General features: G+C 46.9%; 1 protein-coding gene across 2 annotated transcripts in view; it reads right to left on the reverse strand.

Annotated features, from left to right (window-relative positions):
• CDS2 (CDP-diacylglycerol synthase 2) overlaps positions 1 to 16,715 on the reverse strand; it is a 62,013-nt gene that overhangs the window by 18,824 nt on the left and 26,474 nt on the right. For both annotated transcript variants that reach the window (XM_072800149.1, XM_072800148.1), the window contains exons 2-4: positions 3,272 to 3,408; positions 1,937 to 2,033; positions 1,084 to 1,181 (exon numbers count right to left, since the gene is read on the reverse strand). In XM_072800149.1, coding sequence (XP_072656250.1) covers positions 1,084 to 1,181; positions 1,937 to 2,033; positions 3,272 to 3,408 — 332 coding nt within the window. The remainder of the gene's footprint in view (positions 1 to 1,083; positions 1,182 to 1,936; positions 2,034 to 3,271; positions 3,409 to 16,715) is intronic.

Below are 16,715 nucleotides of genomic sequence, written 5' to 3' on the forward strand. Positions count from 1 at the left end.
CATGAGGCAGGCTGCACGGCTGGGTGGTAAGGAAGCATCTCTGGGAAGGATATGTCTGGCCCAAGTCTGAGCACTTCAGCTCCCTTGGCCAGAAGCCCTCATCTTGGGCTGCTAAGTCATGGAACCAATCCCTGAGTCCCAGCACAGCAGGTGAGAAGATTCTGTATTTGTCCCAACTCCTCTCAGCACCACACAAGAGATCTGTTCTTGTGTTCCCTGAGGATACTGAAGCCAATAAAACAGAGTTTCAGATCAGGACAGGATCTCAGACATCACCTGTGCTACAGGTTTTAACTGTGTTTCTGCCTGAAGGCAGTCGAGCCCTTTCCTAGGACAAAGGGAGCAGAGTTTCTCAGAGGAGCCCAGATCCTCTACATTTGGATCCTGCGCACTCTGGCCCATTAGGTGCCTCCATCCTGAGGAACGGGGTGGGGTGGGGGTGTGGGGGTGGGGTGTCCAAAGTTGACTGACTCAGTCTCAACCAACTGTCTCAAGGACGAGGAAACCAAGTTCCAGAAATAGCAACACCAGCACTGACAACCTACAGATGACTCTTATGGGATGCTCAGATAGCAGAGCATTTAAAACATGCTGGTCTAGAATTGGGGGCCACTGTGCAAAGTCTGATGAATCCAAACACCAAGGCAAACGTGCTCAAGATGTAGCCAGTATGGGAGATTCCAGGCCCCAGGTAAGTATTCAACACTCCTCACATGCCAGCCACATAAAATACTTGGGTCTTTTTTTTTCTTTAGATTTTTTTAAAATTTATTTATTAGAGACACAGAGAGAGAGAGATTAAGAGGGAGAGAGAGAGGCAGAAACACAAGCAGAGGGAGAAGCAGGCTCCATGCAGGGAGCCTGATGTGGGACTCGATCCCGGGTCTCCAGGATCAGGCCCTGGGACAAAGGCAGGCGCTAAACTGCTGAGCCACCGGGGCTACCCAAAATACTTGGGTCTTAAAGGTGCCATGTGAGTTGGTGGCCATCACTCCCCACCTATCCACCATGACTGTAAATACCTACCAAAAAATGCTTTTCGTCCAATTCCATTAAGGGCCCCTGTGGGGTTAGCGGGCTTACCAGCTGAGGGTTCTGAACCAGGGCAGGTCATAGGAGTGGTAGACATTGTAGCCAATAGTGATAATCTCATGGAAACACTTAATCTGAACACACATCACCTGCAAGACATTAAAGAATCAGAACACCTGCTAATTCCCAGTTCTTAACCATCTTGGGAAGCAAAAACCCACACATGGGTCATGGGTCTTGGAGAGAAACTATCATATTTAAGAATGTCAATCCTACAGTGATTCTGCTCTCCTTCTCCTTTCTCACTCACACCGCCCCCCTTGGCAGTGCAGTCCTTTATGTCTCACATAGGAGATCCAATAAATACATACCACTGAAGCTTCAATTAACTTTTTATTGTTGTACCTCCCTGGACTCAATTAATCTCTTCTCCTTTTGACTTTGAATAGAAATACCTGAAAAGCCCCAACTGCTTTGCTCAGCAGTCAGCCACTAGTCATCTGACCCTGTCCATGACAGCAGGAAAACTAAGACAGCAGTGCTGTGGACTGGGATTTTTAAATCAAAGTCCTAAGCCCCACAGTGAGGCCCCAGGAAAACAAGAAACAAAAATCAGAATCACACAGAGTCATAGCCAGGGTCACAGGCTAATCAAACAGCTGAAATAATAGTATCAACTTTTAAAATGAAGAGATATCTTTAACCACACACAACTGGCCTGTGCCAACACCCTCCAGTTGGCTCCTAAAAAGGGAGAGGTCAGATATTCTAAGGCAGATGTGGTCTAAGGAGCCGGAACTCCCACTGATGCCCAGAAACCAACCCAATGCCCTACACTTCAGATGACTGATCCTGTGGGAAAAAAATGAAGGCAAAACTAAAATAGTATGCAAATGACACTTACAATGATCATTAAAACCATTGGTCCCAGGTAAATGATGATGAAGAAAAATGCAATCATGGCCAAAGTCAGGATGCCTCTCACCCACCAGTTCTTCCATCTAAAAGAGGGGAAGGAGAAAGCATGTTAGGAGCCCAGAAAGAAGTGCAGCACAAACCCAAGGGGGATGGCTCTTTGTGGAAGGAGAAGTCAATCCTTTCACCTCAACGGAGACACTAGCCACAGGCAGGCAGAAGAAGGGCAAACAGAGTCATCACTTCACCCATACCAAACTCAGCAGGTGCTCCAAAGCCTACAGAAAAACATATCCAGCTTTTTTCTTAACAAAGCAATCAGGCAAAAGTCCCAAGGGAAATGTGGTGCCTACTTCTGTACCTACTTGGATGGTTTCTATGGCTCTCAGTCCAAAGAAAAAACAATGTATATATTTCCAGCAGCAGAATCCTACATCACTCTGCCCCTGCATCTTTATGGTGAGAACAACACTAACTGACGATAATAATGATCAGAAAGATGCATTTGGCACTTTTATAGGGCCTCTGTGTATATTAATGCATTTAACCCTCAACACTAGTAACTTTTACAGAAAAGGAAAAGGATGCGCAAATCAGACAGCTGGGATGTGGTCAAACTGAGATTTGAATCCTGGGAGTCTGGCACCAGAACCCATGTCCTCGACAACTGCACAATACCAACTTTCAAAGAGACATGCGTATGGGAGACACACATACAGCCACCTTCAGATGATGTTTTGGGGTCTTAAAGTTTGTGTTTTTCATCTGACCACATAGCCAGTGTTGGAGAATCAGAGTTTCAAGGGACTAACATTTTAACCCTGGATTCACTTGAGTTGAGATTTCTCAATTCTTCTGGGAGAATTTAAGGAACGTCCACAATGCATGTGTGTGGGTCAGGGAAAACTAAACTCTGACCTAGATAAGTTGGGCTCCTCTGTGAAAAGCAGCCTGTCTATTAGACACAAGCCCCTTTGCATGTTGTGTCAGCAACTTTGCCCACCACCACCCCTTTGTCCACACATTCCCCACCTTCCTTGGACGATTGTACCTTCCAGCCCAGCCTACAGCACCCTTCAAGGGCCAGATCCTTCTAGACTGTGCCCATAGTAGCCAGTAAGCACTAGATCACATTTAGCGGAGACCCAAGCAGAAGCGGGGAGACCGTGGCCACTGCTGCTAGGCAGGCCCCTTACCCACATACTGTCATGGCTGTGGGGGCTCATGTCCTAAGACTGCAGGCTGTCTGAGGGCTCTGGGTCTCCCCTGGCACCTGGACCTGGAGCAAGGACCCCACAAGCATCTGCTCATGAAGCCAGGTTACCTTGAAGACAAGTTGGAAAGAGCCCTGTTGAGGACCTCTGGTGTATCATCTGTAGAGGCTGATAAAGGAGCAGCTTCTGCTCGGCTCTCACTGTCCGATGCAGTCTCTCCATCTACCTTTGCTTCTGTCTCTGATTCCTACATGGCAGAAAAACAGATGAGGAAAAGGTCAAAAATGCTTAGCAGGATAGTGATGAATACATGCCTGTCATAGGAGATCTGTGGGAAAAGACACTACCCCCCACCCACTCCCGCCCCAACAAGGCTCAAGGACCTAGCACAATCAAGTGACAAAACAGATGGGACACACAGTGATCCCAACACTGTTGTGACATGTGCCAAGATGGCCAACTCTCTGCTGGAAGTGAGGCACGCATCTGTACCATGAGGAAATGAGTTACAGCCACAATCTGCTCAATCCCCCTTGCCTGGCCAGGGGCAGGAGAGGAAACAGTCCAGACAAAGGAGAAAGGGGCTCTTTTATATCCAAAGCCAAAGGAGAGGCAGGCCTGATTTCATCAGGACCTCATTCCTGACCCTGCCCTTGCTGCCAGGTTTACTACCTATTAAGGGTTTGGCCGCTGGCACCCAGGAAGACACATCCACCTCTAAAAAAACCCCTCTCCACCAACACCTATATCATGGAGGAAACAGTCCCTGCTCTGCTATATGAGGAGGACTCCTAGTGCCACCAGGGTGGCCCACGGCTCTGGCAAAGCTCTTAGAGAAAAGCTGGGGGTGCAGGCTGTCCCGCACTGGACCCCCCCAAAGTCCACAGTGCTACTTCCAGACTCCACAAGAGCACCCCATGGGGAGGCCAGCCCCAGTCAGTGTGGAAGCCACATAGTACTGCTTACTAGAGTCAAGGCTTCAGCAGGAGTGGTATGCCACTGTCCTTTCCCTGCCATGCAGCTCAGTGCAATGTCACTCAGAATTGCCATATGGGCTCTGGCTACATCAGAAACTCACCCTGCTTGCCAATCCCGATGAGGGGACCAGAGTCATGCCAGCAATAGGCTCTCTATCCAAAGTACCAAGGACAGGCTGCTCTGAATCCTAGGGACCCTACTACTCAGAGCATTTATCTCTTCCAGGAATTTAAAATTACTGCTGTTGGGGAGAGGAGAGAGAAATCAAATCGCTTCAAATTAGAGTCTAACAATACTGCTTCGTATTTGCAGAGCTCTCAACAGCTGTAAGAATGTTTCCCATACCTGTTGTGAACCTCAGAGAAGTTTTGGAAGGAAGGGAAAGGAGACCGGAGATCTCTACAAATGAAGAGACAGAGGCTCTGAGAAGTTCAGTGGTGGGTCCCAAATCTATTAACAAAGGTCTTCTGACTTCCAGGTGTTCATCCCACTAAATTTCCTTTAAGCATCTTGGAATCCATTGTTTTTCTGACACCCAACACTTTGTGAGGAGCCTTGATGTGGAGAAGGGGTGGGCTGGGATGGACAAGAAGTGCCCAGCTCAGGGGATTTTCCTGGACATCAGGCATTCCTCCATGCAAATTTCTAGGAAACCTCATCATGGATGAAATCCCCAAGGGGCAGTGCTGTGATTTCCAGGTAGCAGAGAGAAGAGGGGCACCCTAGCACAGCTCAGGCCCTGGGACAGCAGGGCTTTGATGTCAGGCTCAATGTCGTTGGTTGGAAAAGTGGGAGCTGCACTGCACACAGGCACACCATCTGGACACACCAGGCAACACGGGTGTGGCAACCTGGAGGCCAGATGATGAGCTTGGGTGTTGGTCACGAGCACAGTGGTGTTGTCACTGGGGCCAGGCAGAGCCTCCCATGGGAAGGTGAAGAGAGGGTGCACCTGTGCACCCTCCACCTCGCACTTCTCCAGAGGCACAAAGGTGGACTCAAGCCCACCGCTGGGTCAGATGTACTTGAGGGAATTGAGGATCTCTTCATTCCTGGCATTTTCCTGATGCCTGAACTGGCTCCACGAGAAGCTGCTGCAGCACATTCATCTGAGTGGCGTTACAGACCACTGTGCCTCAGAACAATGCCACGTTCTCAATGAGGGGCACCTTAGTCCACAGGGAGCTGCAGGGCATCCAGGCTCACGGGCTCCCCACTGGCCAGTGCACACAGAGAGGGCAGACACGGAGCTGGAGCATGGGAGTGCGGAGCTTAGGACGGAGACCTCATCTTATTTTTTCAGTAAGACATTCAGGATGAAGTAAACTAGAAATGGTAAAAGGATGTTTCACCACACCTTCAAAGACTTCATTATATATGTGTGTGAACACAAAGAGTCACTTTTTTTGTTTTTTTTTTTTTTAAGATTTTTATTCATTCATGAGAGACAGAGAGGCAGAGACATAGGCAGAGGGAGTAACAGGCTTCCTGGGGGGAGCCAGATGCGGGACTCGATCCCAGGACTCCGGGATCATGACCTAAGCCAAAGGCAGATGCTCAACCACTGAATCACTCAGGTGCCCCAGTCACATTTTTTAATAAGTTGAATAATTTGAATTTCTCTAATAAGTATATGAAATCAAGCACCATTTCATGTTTATTTGGGTATCTTCTTTTGTAAAGCGTCTATCAAGTCGTTGACCATTTTTCTACCAAGTTTTCTGCCTTCCTTTGGATTCATAGGAGCATCTGATACATCCCAGCCTTAAGTACACCGACATGTTCTCCCAGCCTTTTCCAACCCCACCTCCATCCCAGTCATTCCTTTTCCTACCCTCCTCCCTTTGGGCACTGGCCCCATTGAGAACTGATGGGAAGATTTTTCTAACTGTTGCTCCCTTAAGATAAGGACCACCTTTTTCTCACGACCTACCCATGCCTGGTACAGAGCAAAATACTTACTAATGGATGGAAAAATGGGAAGAGAAAGCCAGGAATTAATCCCAAGTGTGGTAAAGAGTTACCCAGCCCCTGCTCTCAGGGAAACCGCTCTTTTTAAACTAACTGTGATAACACCACAAAACGGGGCTTTAACTAGTGTGAGGCTACTGATGTAAGACAGCTGGCTTTGGTAAAGGACCTGTGAAGATGACCTCATCAGTAGGATCTGAGGGAAGAGCTGTAGCTTCTGATGACAGGGTCACTCTTCCTTACTCTGCCACAGCTCAGCCAGGTAACTCTGGACAAGTCACACAAGTGCCTCTGTACTTCAGTGTCCTCACCTTATAAAACGCGCCCAGAAAGAGTCCTCCTTACTTGCGGGAGTTCCCTAAAGAGATACAGCAAAACTCCCACCCAGGGCTATGTCCTACCTACTCCAGCACCCTGAGAGGTTGTGAAATACAGCAATGCCACTGGGATTAATCACTCTCCAGTTAGACTAAATGAAGACTGAGGCATTCAGAAAGACCTCCCATTCTTTATGTGAACATTAACACCCACACCCTAGCGGCAACCATCAGCGATATGAAGTAACAATGCTGCAGTATTATCTAGATCCAACCCCTAAACCAAGGAGCTCCAGCATGTGACCACCTGGGCCCCACCAAAGCCTCCCACAGATGCTCACCAGGAGCATCTGGAAGCCACAGGGACTGAGCAGAGCCCAGCAGGGGAGAGGGCATGTATCTAGGCACAAGCACATGTGCACGCACACACACATGTCCCAGCACAAGGTTATTTTTAACTTCCATCCTGTTGTCAAGGAGACTCACAAAGGCTGCTGGTTTCCCCAGGAGGGGAAGGCAGGAAGGAGCCGAGGCAGAGCGCCTGCAGGGGAAGGGCAGGGAGCTCCAGCTTGGTGCGGAGTCTCTCTGGACCTTCCACAACTTTTGATGAGCATTAGCGCAGCACTGTGTCCTGCAATATCACCCTACCTGATTCCTATCTTTCCTTGCTAGATGGGGTGAGGGGCAGAAAGGTGTCCTGAGATAGAAAATAGTTGAGAGGGAGAACTATCTATAGTTCTAGATACTATAAGGGGCACTTGGGTGGTTCAGTCGGGTAAGTGGCTGACTCCATCTCAGCTCCAGTCACACGAGGTCCTGGGATTGAGCCCTGCATCGGGCTCCACACTCAAGGGGGTAGTCTGCTTCTCTCCCTCTCCCTCTGCCTCCCTCTCTCTCAAATAAGTAAATCAATCTTTCTTAAAAAGACCCTATAACTGGGGTGCCTGGGTGGCTCAATGAAGTGTCTGCTTTTGGCTCAGGTCATGATCTCAGGGTCCTGGGATCGAGCCTCACGTCGGGCTCCCTACTCAGCGGGGATTCCGCTTCTCCCTCTCCCTCTGCCCCTCCCCCAGCTTGTGTACACTCTCTCTCAAATAAGTAAAATCTTTAAAATATATATATATATCGCAGCCCGGGTGGCTCAGGGGTTTGGCACCACCTTTGGCCCAGGGCATGACCCTGGAGACCCGGGATCGGGTCCCATGTCGGGCTCCCTGCATGGAGCCTGCTTCTCCCTCTGCCTGTGTCTCTGCCTCTCTCTCGTTCTGTGTCTCTCATGAATAAATAAATAAAATCTTTTTAAAATAATAAATAAATAAGTAAATAAATCCCTATAACTATTATTACTAAGATGTCAGGGGGCTTGAGATGAACTAAGAAATGAAGTTACCGCCCTAAAGGAACAAGCCTGAAAGAGATTTCTAGGTTTTACTTGTCTCTTAACCAAATAACCCCAGGGTCCTGAGCCTGACGCCAGGACACTGAATAAGTACCATCAGATCCCTCACCTGGTGGCACCCTCTAGGTAGGAGGCCAGCATCTGGACAACCACTCCCTCACAAGCTGCAACAGGACCCAACAAGGCAGAAGGGCAAATCCCTGTGCAAGGCTCAAGGGCATAGCCCAGAAAACATGGACAAGGGGGCAAGACAGCTGGCTCTGGGTTCCTGATGCCAGTCTCCACCCACCCCCACCCCCAGGTGTAGATGTCACAAGAGAGCAGGTCAAAGGAACACAAACTTGAAAGAACCTGGAGGCTTATCGTGTTCTGACTCCTCTCCACCCCATGGGAAAAGGCCTTTCACCTGGATCACCAGGACTTCCTCTTTGGCTCTTATGCTGCGTACAAGAAGCCAAGTGCTAGTGGCAGTTTCCATGGTGGGCAGGGATGCTGAGGAGGCAGGGACCTAGAGCCCAAGTTCTTGCCCAAAAGAAAAGTGACATGTGCTGGACCTAGAGTCAGAGGTACTGAGAGGTATGCTGGTTTGCTCCTCCAAGGGATGGCAAGATAGGCAGAGGTAGAGATGACCTCCTGCAGAAGGAGGCAGTAGCCAGTCAGGGAGAGCAGGGCCCAGGACCCAGCTCTGATGCTCATTATGCTCCCCATCGGCCTCCGATCTCTGGTCTTGCCAGTGAAGAAAGGATCCCTTATCCTGGACAGCTTCTGGAATGATCAAATGCCACACCAATGCAAGTCTGTGAAAACTATAAAGGAGCTAAAAAGCAACATGGCCACACCTGCCGGAGCGTGGAATGGAAAAAATGGCAGCCATCAGGACTTTCTGGGGCCCATGTGCTCACCAATTATGTGAGCTCAGCATTGGCCTGCCCTGCTTCCTTTCTCATGCCTTTCATTCATCCAATAGACAGCCCCCCAATTCAATAAAAATCTACTTCCCAAAGCTACTGTGGAATGGGGTGGTGTGACACACAAAGGCCGCAGTATATCCTAGTGCTCTGGAGTGGGATGCATGCAACACAATCTACTGAAGTGTAGGAAGAAATATTAGAACTTACTCCTATTTATCTCTTTCGCATTTTCTTTCCTGTGCATGCTTTATAATGGAACTACCAATACACATATATAACTCTGTGCAAGCTGGGGCACAAGGCTAAAATATCACATACATGCCAGGCACGGCGGTGTCTCAGTGGCCGTGGGCTCCTTGTTTCTCACTGTGCTGAGCAATGCCTGGAACACAACAGGCACCCAAAGATTTGACCTAAGGGGCTAGTGAGAATTTTACTGCAGACCAAAGAATCCAGACCGCCCTGAGTGTGACAGAACCCACTGTGATTTCCAGCTCACGTGCCAAGACCCACGCCTCTGCCTCCCAGTGGCCCTCACAGCAAGACCAGACTAGTCCCACTCTGGCCCCCTCCCTGCTGGGAGGACAGCACAGGAAAGCTGCTTTGCTGCAGCCCAGCTCCCAGGCAGCTCCTCCTCCCTTTTCAACCCAAGGGCCCCCGATCAGAGGCTAAGTGGAGCAGAGCCTACCTCTGAAATTCTATCTCAATCAACAGCCATTCTCCACAATCCCTTAGCCATTCCCCAAGGGGCTTGTGATGCTGGTGTAAACAGGAAACAAAAGATATTTCAAAAAGAAAGAAAAAAAGCTCTCTCCAAGGCCCTTCTGGTTCACTTAGACCATGAAGAGAAAGCAGAAAGTCAGTCTGAGGACAGAATGTCCTGGGTACTAAGAGCTCAGCTAAGACCTATTGACATTTTTGGAGAAGCTCAAGCTCAGAAAGGCTTTCCCTACCAGCCTTCCAGGGCCTCTCTACCCCCACACTGCCCAGAAGCCAAGCCCAGCCCTGACCTGAGAGGCTCAAAACAACACAGAACATAAGTGTTGCTTCTATGGAAGCAAGAGAAGGCAGTGAGGGAGGGCCAGGGGAGCTGCGGGATGGGAGGGGAAGCTGTCTATGGTTGAGGCCTGGCTTTTCCTGGCCTGGGGAGGGACCTGCACTCAAAGAACTCATTTTCACTGTTATTCTCTAGGTAGAAAACTTGCCTCTTCCTACTCCCTCTTAATTCCCAGTGTTTGTTGAAGGACTGCCTTGGACTTATAAAAACTTATGAGGCAGCATTCTTTTGAGGCTCCCTTTTGGTTACCAGCTAGTGTCAGGGCCCACCCTCTGAACTTGTTGTTTCTCAAGACTCTATGGTGACACCCACAAGTGGTGATGGTCAGAGCTTGACCAAAAACGGTGTGGCTGTGGCCAGGCTGAACAGGAGCCCTTGGCATTGTATCAAGCAGGCTTCTGGCAGAGGGTACTCACCCCACAACACATTTCTTTACCAGATGCAACTCAGTCTTGTACCTTGCTAAAGAAAACATATTAATATTCTGTTCGTGTTTGCCGGTGAGGAGTATAAAACTAGGAAAAGAAAATAAATGGTTCCATCTACTAGGCTCTTTCTTCTCTTTTCCATTTTCAGGGAAATTTCATTACAAGGTAGTGCTCAGGGCACTGGCTGGTTCTGCTTCCAACAACTCTGTCCTTTCCAATGGCAATGCTTTCAAATTCATAAGTTTCATTTACTCGGTGACTCCATAACTCACACAAACTATGTTTCATGCTGCTTTAGATGCATATCACAAAACTTATCCAAGAAGAAAGTCATCAGGCTGAGCCTAACGTTTCTGCTAAATATGGGCTTGCCATCTCCTTAAACCCTGTGGCAGCTGCTGGGCAATCCACTACCCTACTTATAGACACATCCCCAGGAGAGAAATTGCCAGAAATAGATTTATACATAAGAGTATCAGGGACCCATATGTCCCTCTTACTAAGAAAGTCAAGTAGGGGTGTGTGTGTGTGTGTGTCTAGTGTTAGGAAGAGCAAATATTTCCAGTTTTTCTGATATTAATGCCATTTAACAAGTTCACTTGTTTAAACAAAAGATCAAGAAAGAAGAGTTCTACTCTGAAAGTCACAATCATCCCCAATACAGCCATACAATGTCCTCCAAAAGCCTCATATGAATATGATCTACAGAAAACACGTTCAGCTACTCGAGATGGACTGTTTCACCTAAAGTACTTCCACAGGTGACTCCACTCCACACCAAAGAGCTCCGAAGAAAGGACATGAAAAGATGCATGCATGGGAGACAGCTATGACTCTGGCTATGAACCATTTTACCTCCAGACAACACTATTACCAGGGGGCTACTGGGGCCTTTGCAGAAAATATACCACTGATAGCCACAGGCCAACACACGGCTCCCTTGGAAGGACAGTCCCAGCTGCACTGGGATACACAGGCCCAAGCTCGCACCTTTGCTACCACCTCCTCTGAGTCCTCACACCATTGATCATCCTCTTTCCCATCTGGATCCTCCCCTCCCCCTCATCACAGGCCCTTACAACCAGGTAAACAGGCTCAAGAATAAAAAGCTTTTGACAGCTCATCCACCCGATGCACTTTCTTCCCTACTTCACAGGAGAATCTTTGGCAAGAGCTATGGCCACCCATTCCCCTGACTGCATCAGTCCTCAACCACAGCAAGCCACCTGCCTGCCCAGCCACTCTGCTGCAGCACTCTCCCCTCACCAATGAATGACCTAATCACTAAGCCCACAGCACTCTGTCCTCCGCACCTCCCTTTGCTCAGGCAATGCAAAAGACACACCCTTCCTTTGCTTCCAGGCAGCACATCCTTCCCAGCTGCCTCTTCAGCAGGGCCTTCTTTAGTCAGCCTTGTCCTTGGCAGCTTCCTCTTCCAGCATCTTAATTTGGGGGTTCCACAGGGTTTCTTCTGAGGCTCCTATTCTTTACTACCCACTCTCCTCAAGTAATCTCATTCCTTCTGATGCCTCCAACTGCCTCTCCTTGGGCTGCAGGCCCATTCATCCAAATGTACTAGATGTTTCCCCTTGGGTGTCCCACAGATGCCTAAAATCCTCCATGTGTCCAAAACCAAATTATGTCCTTTCCCCTGAATTCTCAAGTGAGAAATGTGACCATCATCTTCGGTGGCTCCTCCCTCCACCCCTAGAACTATCTATCACTCAGGCTGTTAATAGTTCCAAAAAGCTTTCCACTCCATCTACTCCTTCCTGTCATTTCTGGAACTCCCTTTAATCTAAGCCAACACCATCTCTGCTCTGGGAACCTGCAGCAGCCCAACTGGCCACCTCACTCCAGTCTTGAGTACACTCCTACCTTCCCTTTACTGTTAACACTGCACCAAGAAGGACCTTTCCAGAAAGAAAATCTGATGTCACTCACTGTCCCGAACTCCTTCTGGAGCACTCCAATCTAAATGGAGGCAATTTTCTACCTCTAGTAATCTAAAGGATAGACCTACACTTTTTTAAATGGTGTACCAACCACTTTGAGATCAGGGTCTTATTGACCCTTCCACTGTCATTCCTAACAGCCATTCTGAAGTATAGTCAGTTCCTAGAACAGGTTGTACTTTCTCACCTTTAGGGCTTTTGTTCATTCTGTTCCTACCTAGAACACTTTTTGCAAATCACCCATGGACACCCATATCTCTTCTTTCTGGTCAATTTTAATTTATCCTTCAAATATTGGCTAAGAGAGGCGCTTGGATAGCTTAGTGGTTGAGCATCTGCCTTTGGCTCAGGGCATGATCCCAGGGTCCTGGGATCAAGTCCCACATCATGCTCCATGCGGGCACCTGCTTCTCCTTCTGCCTGTGTCTCTGCCTCTGTCTCTCATGAATAAATAAAATCTTAAAAAAAATTTTTTTAAATATTTATTTATTTATTTATTTATTTATTTATTCATTCATTCATTCATTCATTCATGAGAGACACAGACTGAGAGAGAGAGATGGGCAGAGAGACAGGCAGAGGGAGAAGCAGGCTCCTCACAGGGAGCCCGACATGGGACTTGATCCTGGATCCCGGGATCACGACCTGAGCCAGAGGCAGGAAGCCAACCGCTGAGCCACCCAGGCATCCTGACTTTTATTTTTAATGTTAACATTACTTGTGATAAGAAATGGGATCCAGGAAAGATCCGCCCTAACTCCAAAGCTGGTGGGCAAACAGGTGCCAGTATTCACAAGACCAAATGGACTCACTGCTTTCTCACCAACTTTGGAGTGTGAAGGTAAGTTTTTCTCCTGGATTCCGAGCTCCACTTTGTGTCCAAGCTCTTCAGGCTTTATTTGAGATGTCTTAAGGCCTTGTTTCTTATGAGAGTATTCTTTTGGCCTTTAGTCTGACTCCTTTTCAGAGTCAGACTTCCTGTTGGAACCCTCCTGGCCTTCGACCTGATTCCTCTGGAACCAGGCTGGTCCTGTTGAAACTGCGCTTTTAGGATTTTTTCTCCTTATTCTAGAGAAAAACCTCTATGATATAGGATTCTAGTCATCAAAATGCTTTGAGGGTGCCCCCTTTCTGGGACCCCAGCCAGTTTTATGTTTAAAAACTATGGTCCCAAAAAATAAATAAATAAATAAAAATAAAAACTATGGTCCTTCCACATGCACATTTATAACCAAATGGACTGACTTAATGAAAACTAATTTGAGCACCAATGGCCATTATGGAGAACTTTCGATCTCCCTAAATTTGTTTTCTCAAATTAAATTAGAAAGCTATGGCTCCTTAAATGAGAGAGAGAGGGAGAGAACTGAATGAGATGCCCATTTTAGTTGATACCTTGAGGCCTCCAAACATTTTCAGGATTCTATTTGCCTCTGTGCAAAATACTATTTCTAAATTAACTGAGGCAATCAAATCATGGAAAGAAGTCTAAATGGCTTCTGAGTCTTGTTTTCCTAACTAAATGGAGCAACTTAAAAGTAATTTAGAACTTCAATGGCCATTATAGAGAACTTTCAATCTCCCCAAACTTATTTTCTCAAAACTGAATTAGACAGCCATGGCTCTAAGATGTCAAAACTGAATAAAATTTTGAGATTTGGGGATTTTGAAGCTTCCAAACATTACCAGGAATCTAAAGTTGCCTCTCCTGGACTAATGGAAGCAAGCAAAGGAGATAAAAGGGGCTTCAGAGGCCTCTTTTTTCCTTTCCTGTCTTCTGTCTCAGGATGTATCTGGTGTGCAGTCCCCAACTTCTCTACATCACCATTCTACTAACCTTTTCATTGAACTTCCCGTTTCCTCTGAATCTCTCCCAATTCTCGCCTTTCCTGAACCTAATAAAACCTACCCCTTTAAAGTTATGTCATCTGAGGATCTGAATAAACCCCAAATTTCTTATGTTCCCTGGACCAAGGCCAGACTGTGAGCCAGAGTTAAAGAGTTTCCTAAAGTGACTCAGAATTCATGTTAACTGGGACACCTGGGTGGCTCAGCAGTTGAGTGTCTCCCTTAGGCCCAGGATGTGATCCTGGAGTCCTGGGATCAAGTCCTGCATCGGGCTCCCTGCATGGAGCCTGCTTCTCTCTCTGCCTGTGTCTCTGCCTCTCTCTCTCTCTCTCTCTCTCTCTCTCTCTGTGTGTGTGTGTCTCTCATGAATAAATAATAAATATTTTTTTAATTCACGTTTATTAAAGAATTTCTTTTTAAGATTTTATTTATTGATTGATGAGAGACACAGAGAGAGAGGTAGAGACACAGTCAGAGGGAAAAGCGGCACTCCATCCCAGGACCCTGGGATCTTGACCTGAGCCCAAGGCAGACACTCAACCACTGACCCACCCAGGAGCCCTACTAAAGACGTTAACATACTTATTCCAACTTACTATCCCAGTTTCTCAGACTTGTATCAGCCAGGCCGTGTGCTTGTTAGTGAGGACCAGCCCAAACACCGGATAAAACTTGCTCCACGAAAACACCCTAAAAGATTTAGTGAAACAAACCCCTAACTTTTGGCAAGATCCTACAACACTCACTGGAAATCTCCATGTGGCAACCACAGTAGCTTTTCCTAAGCCTATTGATTGGAACAAAATTCTGGCTTACACACAAAAACCTAATGAACCTGGTCATCCTATTATCAACTCCAAACTGTCTTTAAAGAAGATTCTGATCTTCCTCTAGAGGCTGAAACCTTCTGGGTAGCATTTAGTTCTACGTTTACTAACAGGCTGAATGAACCAGGATCTTTTAGTTGAAGGACCAGCATGGAATGGAAAACTGTTCACTCCACATTTAGCTAGTTTTGCAAGCCAGCTCATTCACAGCCTAGTAGGGGTCACCTGCAACAAAGACCACTAAAAGTCTCAATTTTCAAACGGGGCAAATAAAGGTCCCTCAACAGAGTAAAACTCCCTGGTTTCTGTTATTGGTGCAAAGGGCCAGGGCACTGGGAAAAAAGACTGTTACAAAATTAAGCATTCCAGGGATCCCTGGGTGGCTCAGCGGTTTGGCGCCTGCCTTTGGCCCAGGGCGTGATCCTGGAGACCCAGGATCGAATCCCACATCGGGCTCCTGGTGCAGGGAGCCTGCTTCTCCCTCTGCCTGTGTCTCTGCCTCTCTGTGTGTGTGTGTGTGTGTGTGTGTGTGACTATCATAAATAAATAAAAATTAAAAAATTTAAAAAACAAAATCTTTAAAAAAATCAAACAAACAAACAAAAAAACAAAATTAAGCATTCCAGAAGCCTTAAGCCCTCTAGCCAGTTACCTACGTCCTCCTAATTCCCTGGTTTGGATGACATTACAATCCAGCCCTATCAGAATTTTTAAATCCCTAATACTTACCACTGTACATGCCTTAAACCATTAGTCTACTGACAAAATGATTGCATTCAAGAACCAATATGTTTTGATAATACGGATAAATATGTTTAGTCACAGTTTGTATGTTTTCACTGCACAAACTAATCACAGTGATTCCCTGAAGACATGACCTTGTCCATGGAACTTTCATTTGCTAGAAAATCCTGCAACCTTGTGAAAGAGAGCAACCAAGGCTTGGTGACATTTGATCCCCTAGAATTTTTTTTCTTTTTTTGAGACCCTAGATTAAATTAGGCCTAAAGCTGGAATTCCTGCGGTGTTTAAGTTACACGAGCCAATAAATTCTTTTTTCATCAAATTTGAGTGGCTTCCTGCATTTATAACTAAAACAGTCTTATTTTTTTTTTCCCTTTCCAATCATATCCTTTCTGTTGTTCTTCCCCACACTTCCTAAATGCAGGTTGTGTTTGTATGTTGTATCCTCAGCAAGTGAGCCACTGTCATCAGCTTCTCTTCTATGGACTCATCCTCCATAACACTAGTTATTTCCTCTCCCCCAAGCTATAGCACTACATTTCAACCTGCCAACAAGACACCTCCAATGTCCAACCAGCACCTCAAACTCAATGGGTCCAAACCCATCATCTCCTTCCCAACCCACAAAGGCTCTTCATTCTGTTTTACTTCAAGACCCTAATTTACTTGAAATATGCTCCATATGCTCCATGGGGAACACTGATCCTCACCATTATCTCCACCCCCTGTTGAAAACCACAGGCCCCAAATGGCATCACTTATACCAACTTCCCAAACCAGAGCCTAACACTTAATCTAACTGCAGTTTCAAACTCCTCCAGAAATGCAGTCTTAACGGGTCAGTCAGGAATTTTTGATCAGTACCAGTAAGTCTGCCACATGGGCCCTTTCTAACCCCCAAAGGAAGATAAGGTAATCTGCATGAGAAGACCCCCAACTTCTCTTCCTTTGTCTGGAACAATCCCTTTGCTGGTAACTTTCTTTCCCCCCATAAAAACCTTCCATTCCATACAACTCCTCAGAAGTCCCCTCCACTTGCTAGATGGGATGCTGCCTGATTTACAAATCATTTAATAAAAGCCAACGAAATCTTTTAAAAATTGATTTAGTCCAACTGTT

The sequence above is a fragment of the Canis lupus genome, chromosome 26, assembly GCF_048164855.1.
Source record: "Canis lupus baileyi chromosome 26, mCanLup2.hap1, whole genome shotgun sequence".
NCBI lineage: Eukaryota > Metazoa > Chordata > Mammalia > Carnivora > Canidae > Canis > Canis lupus.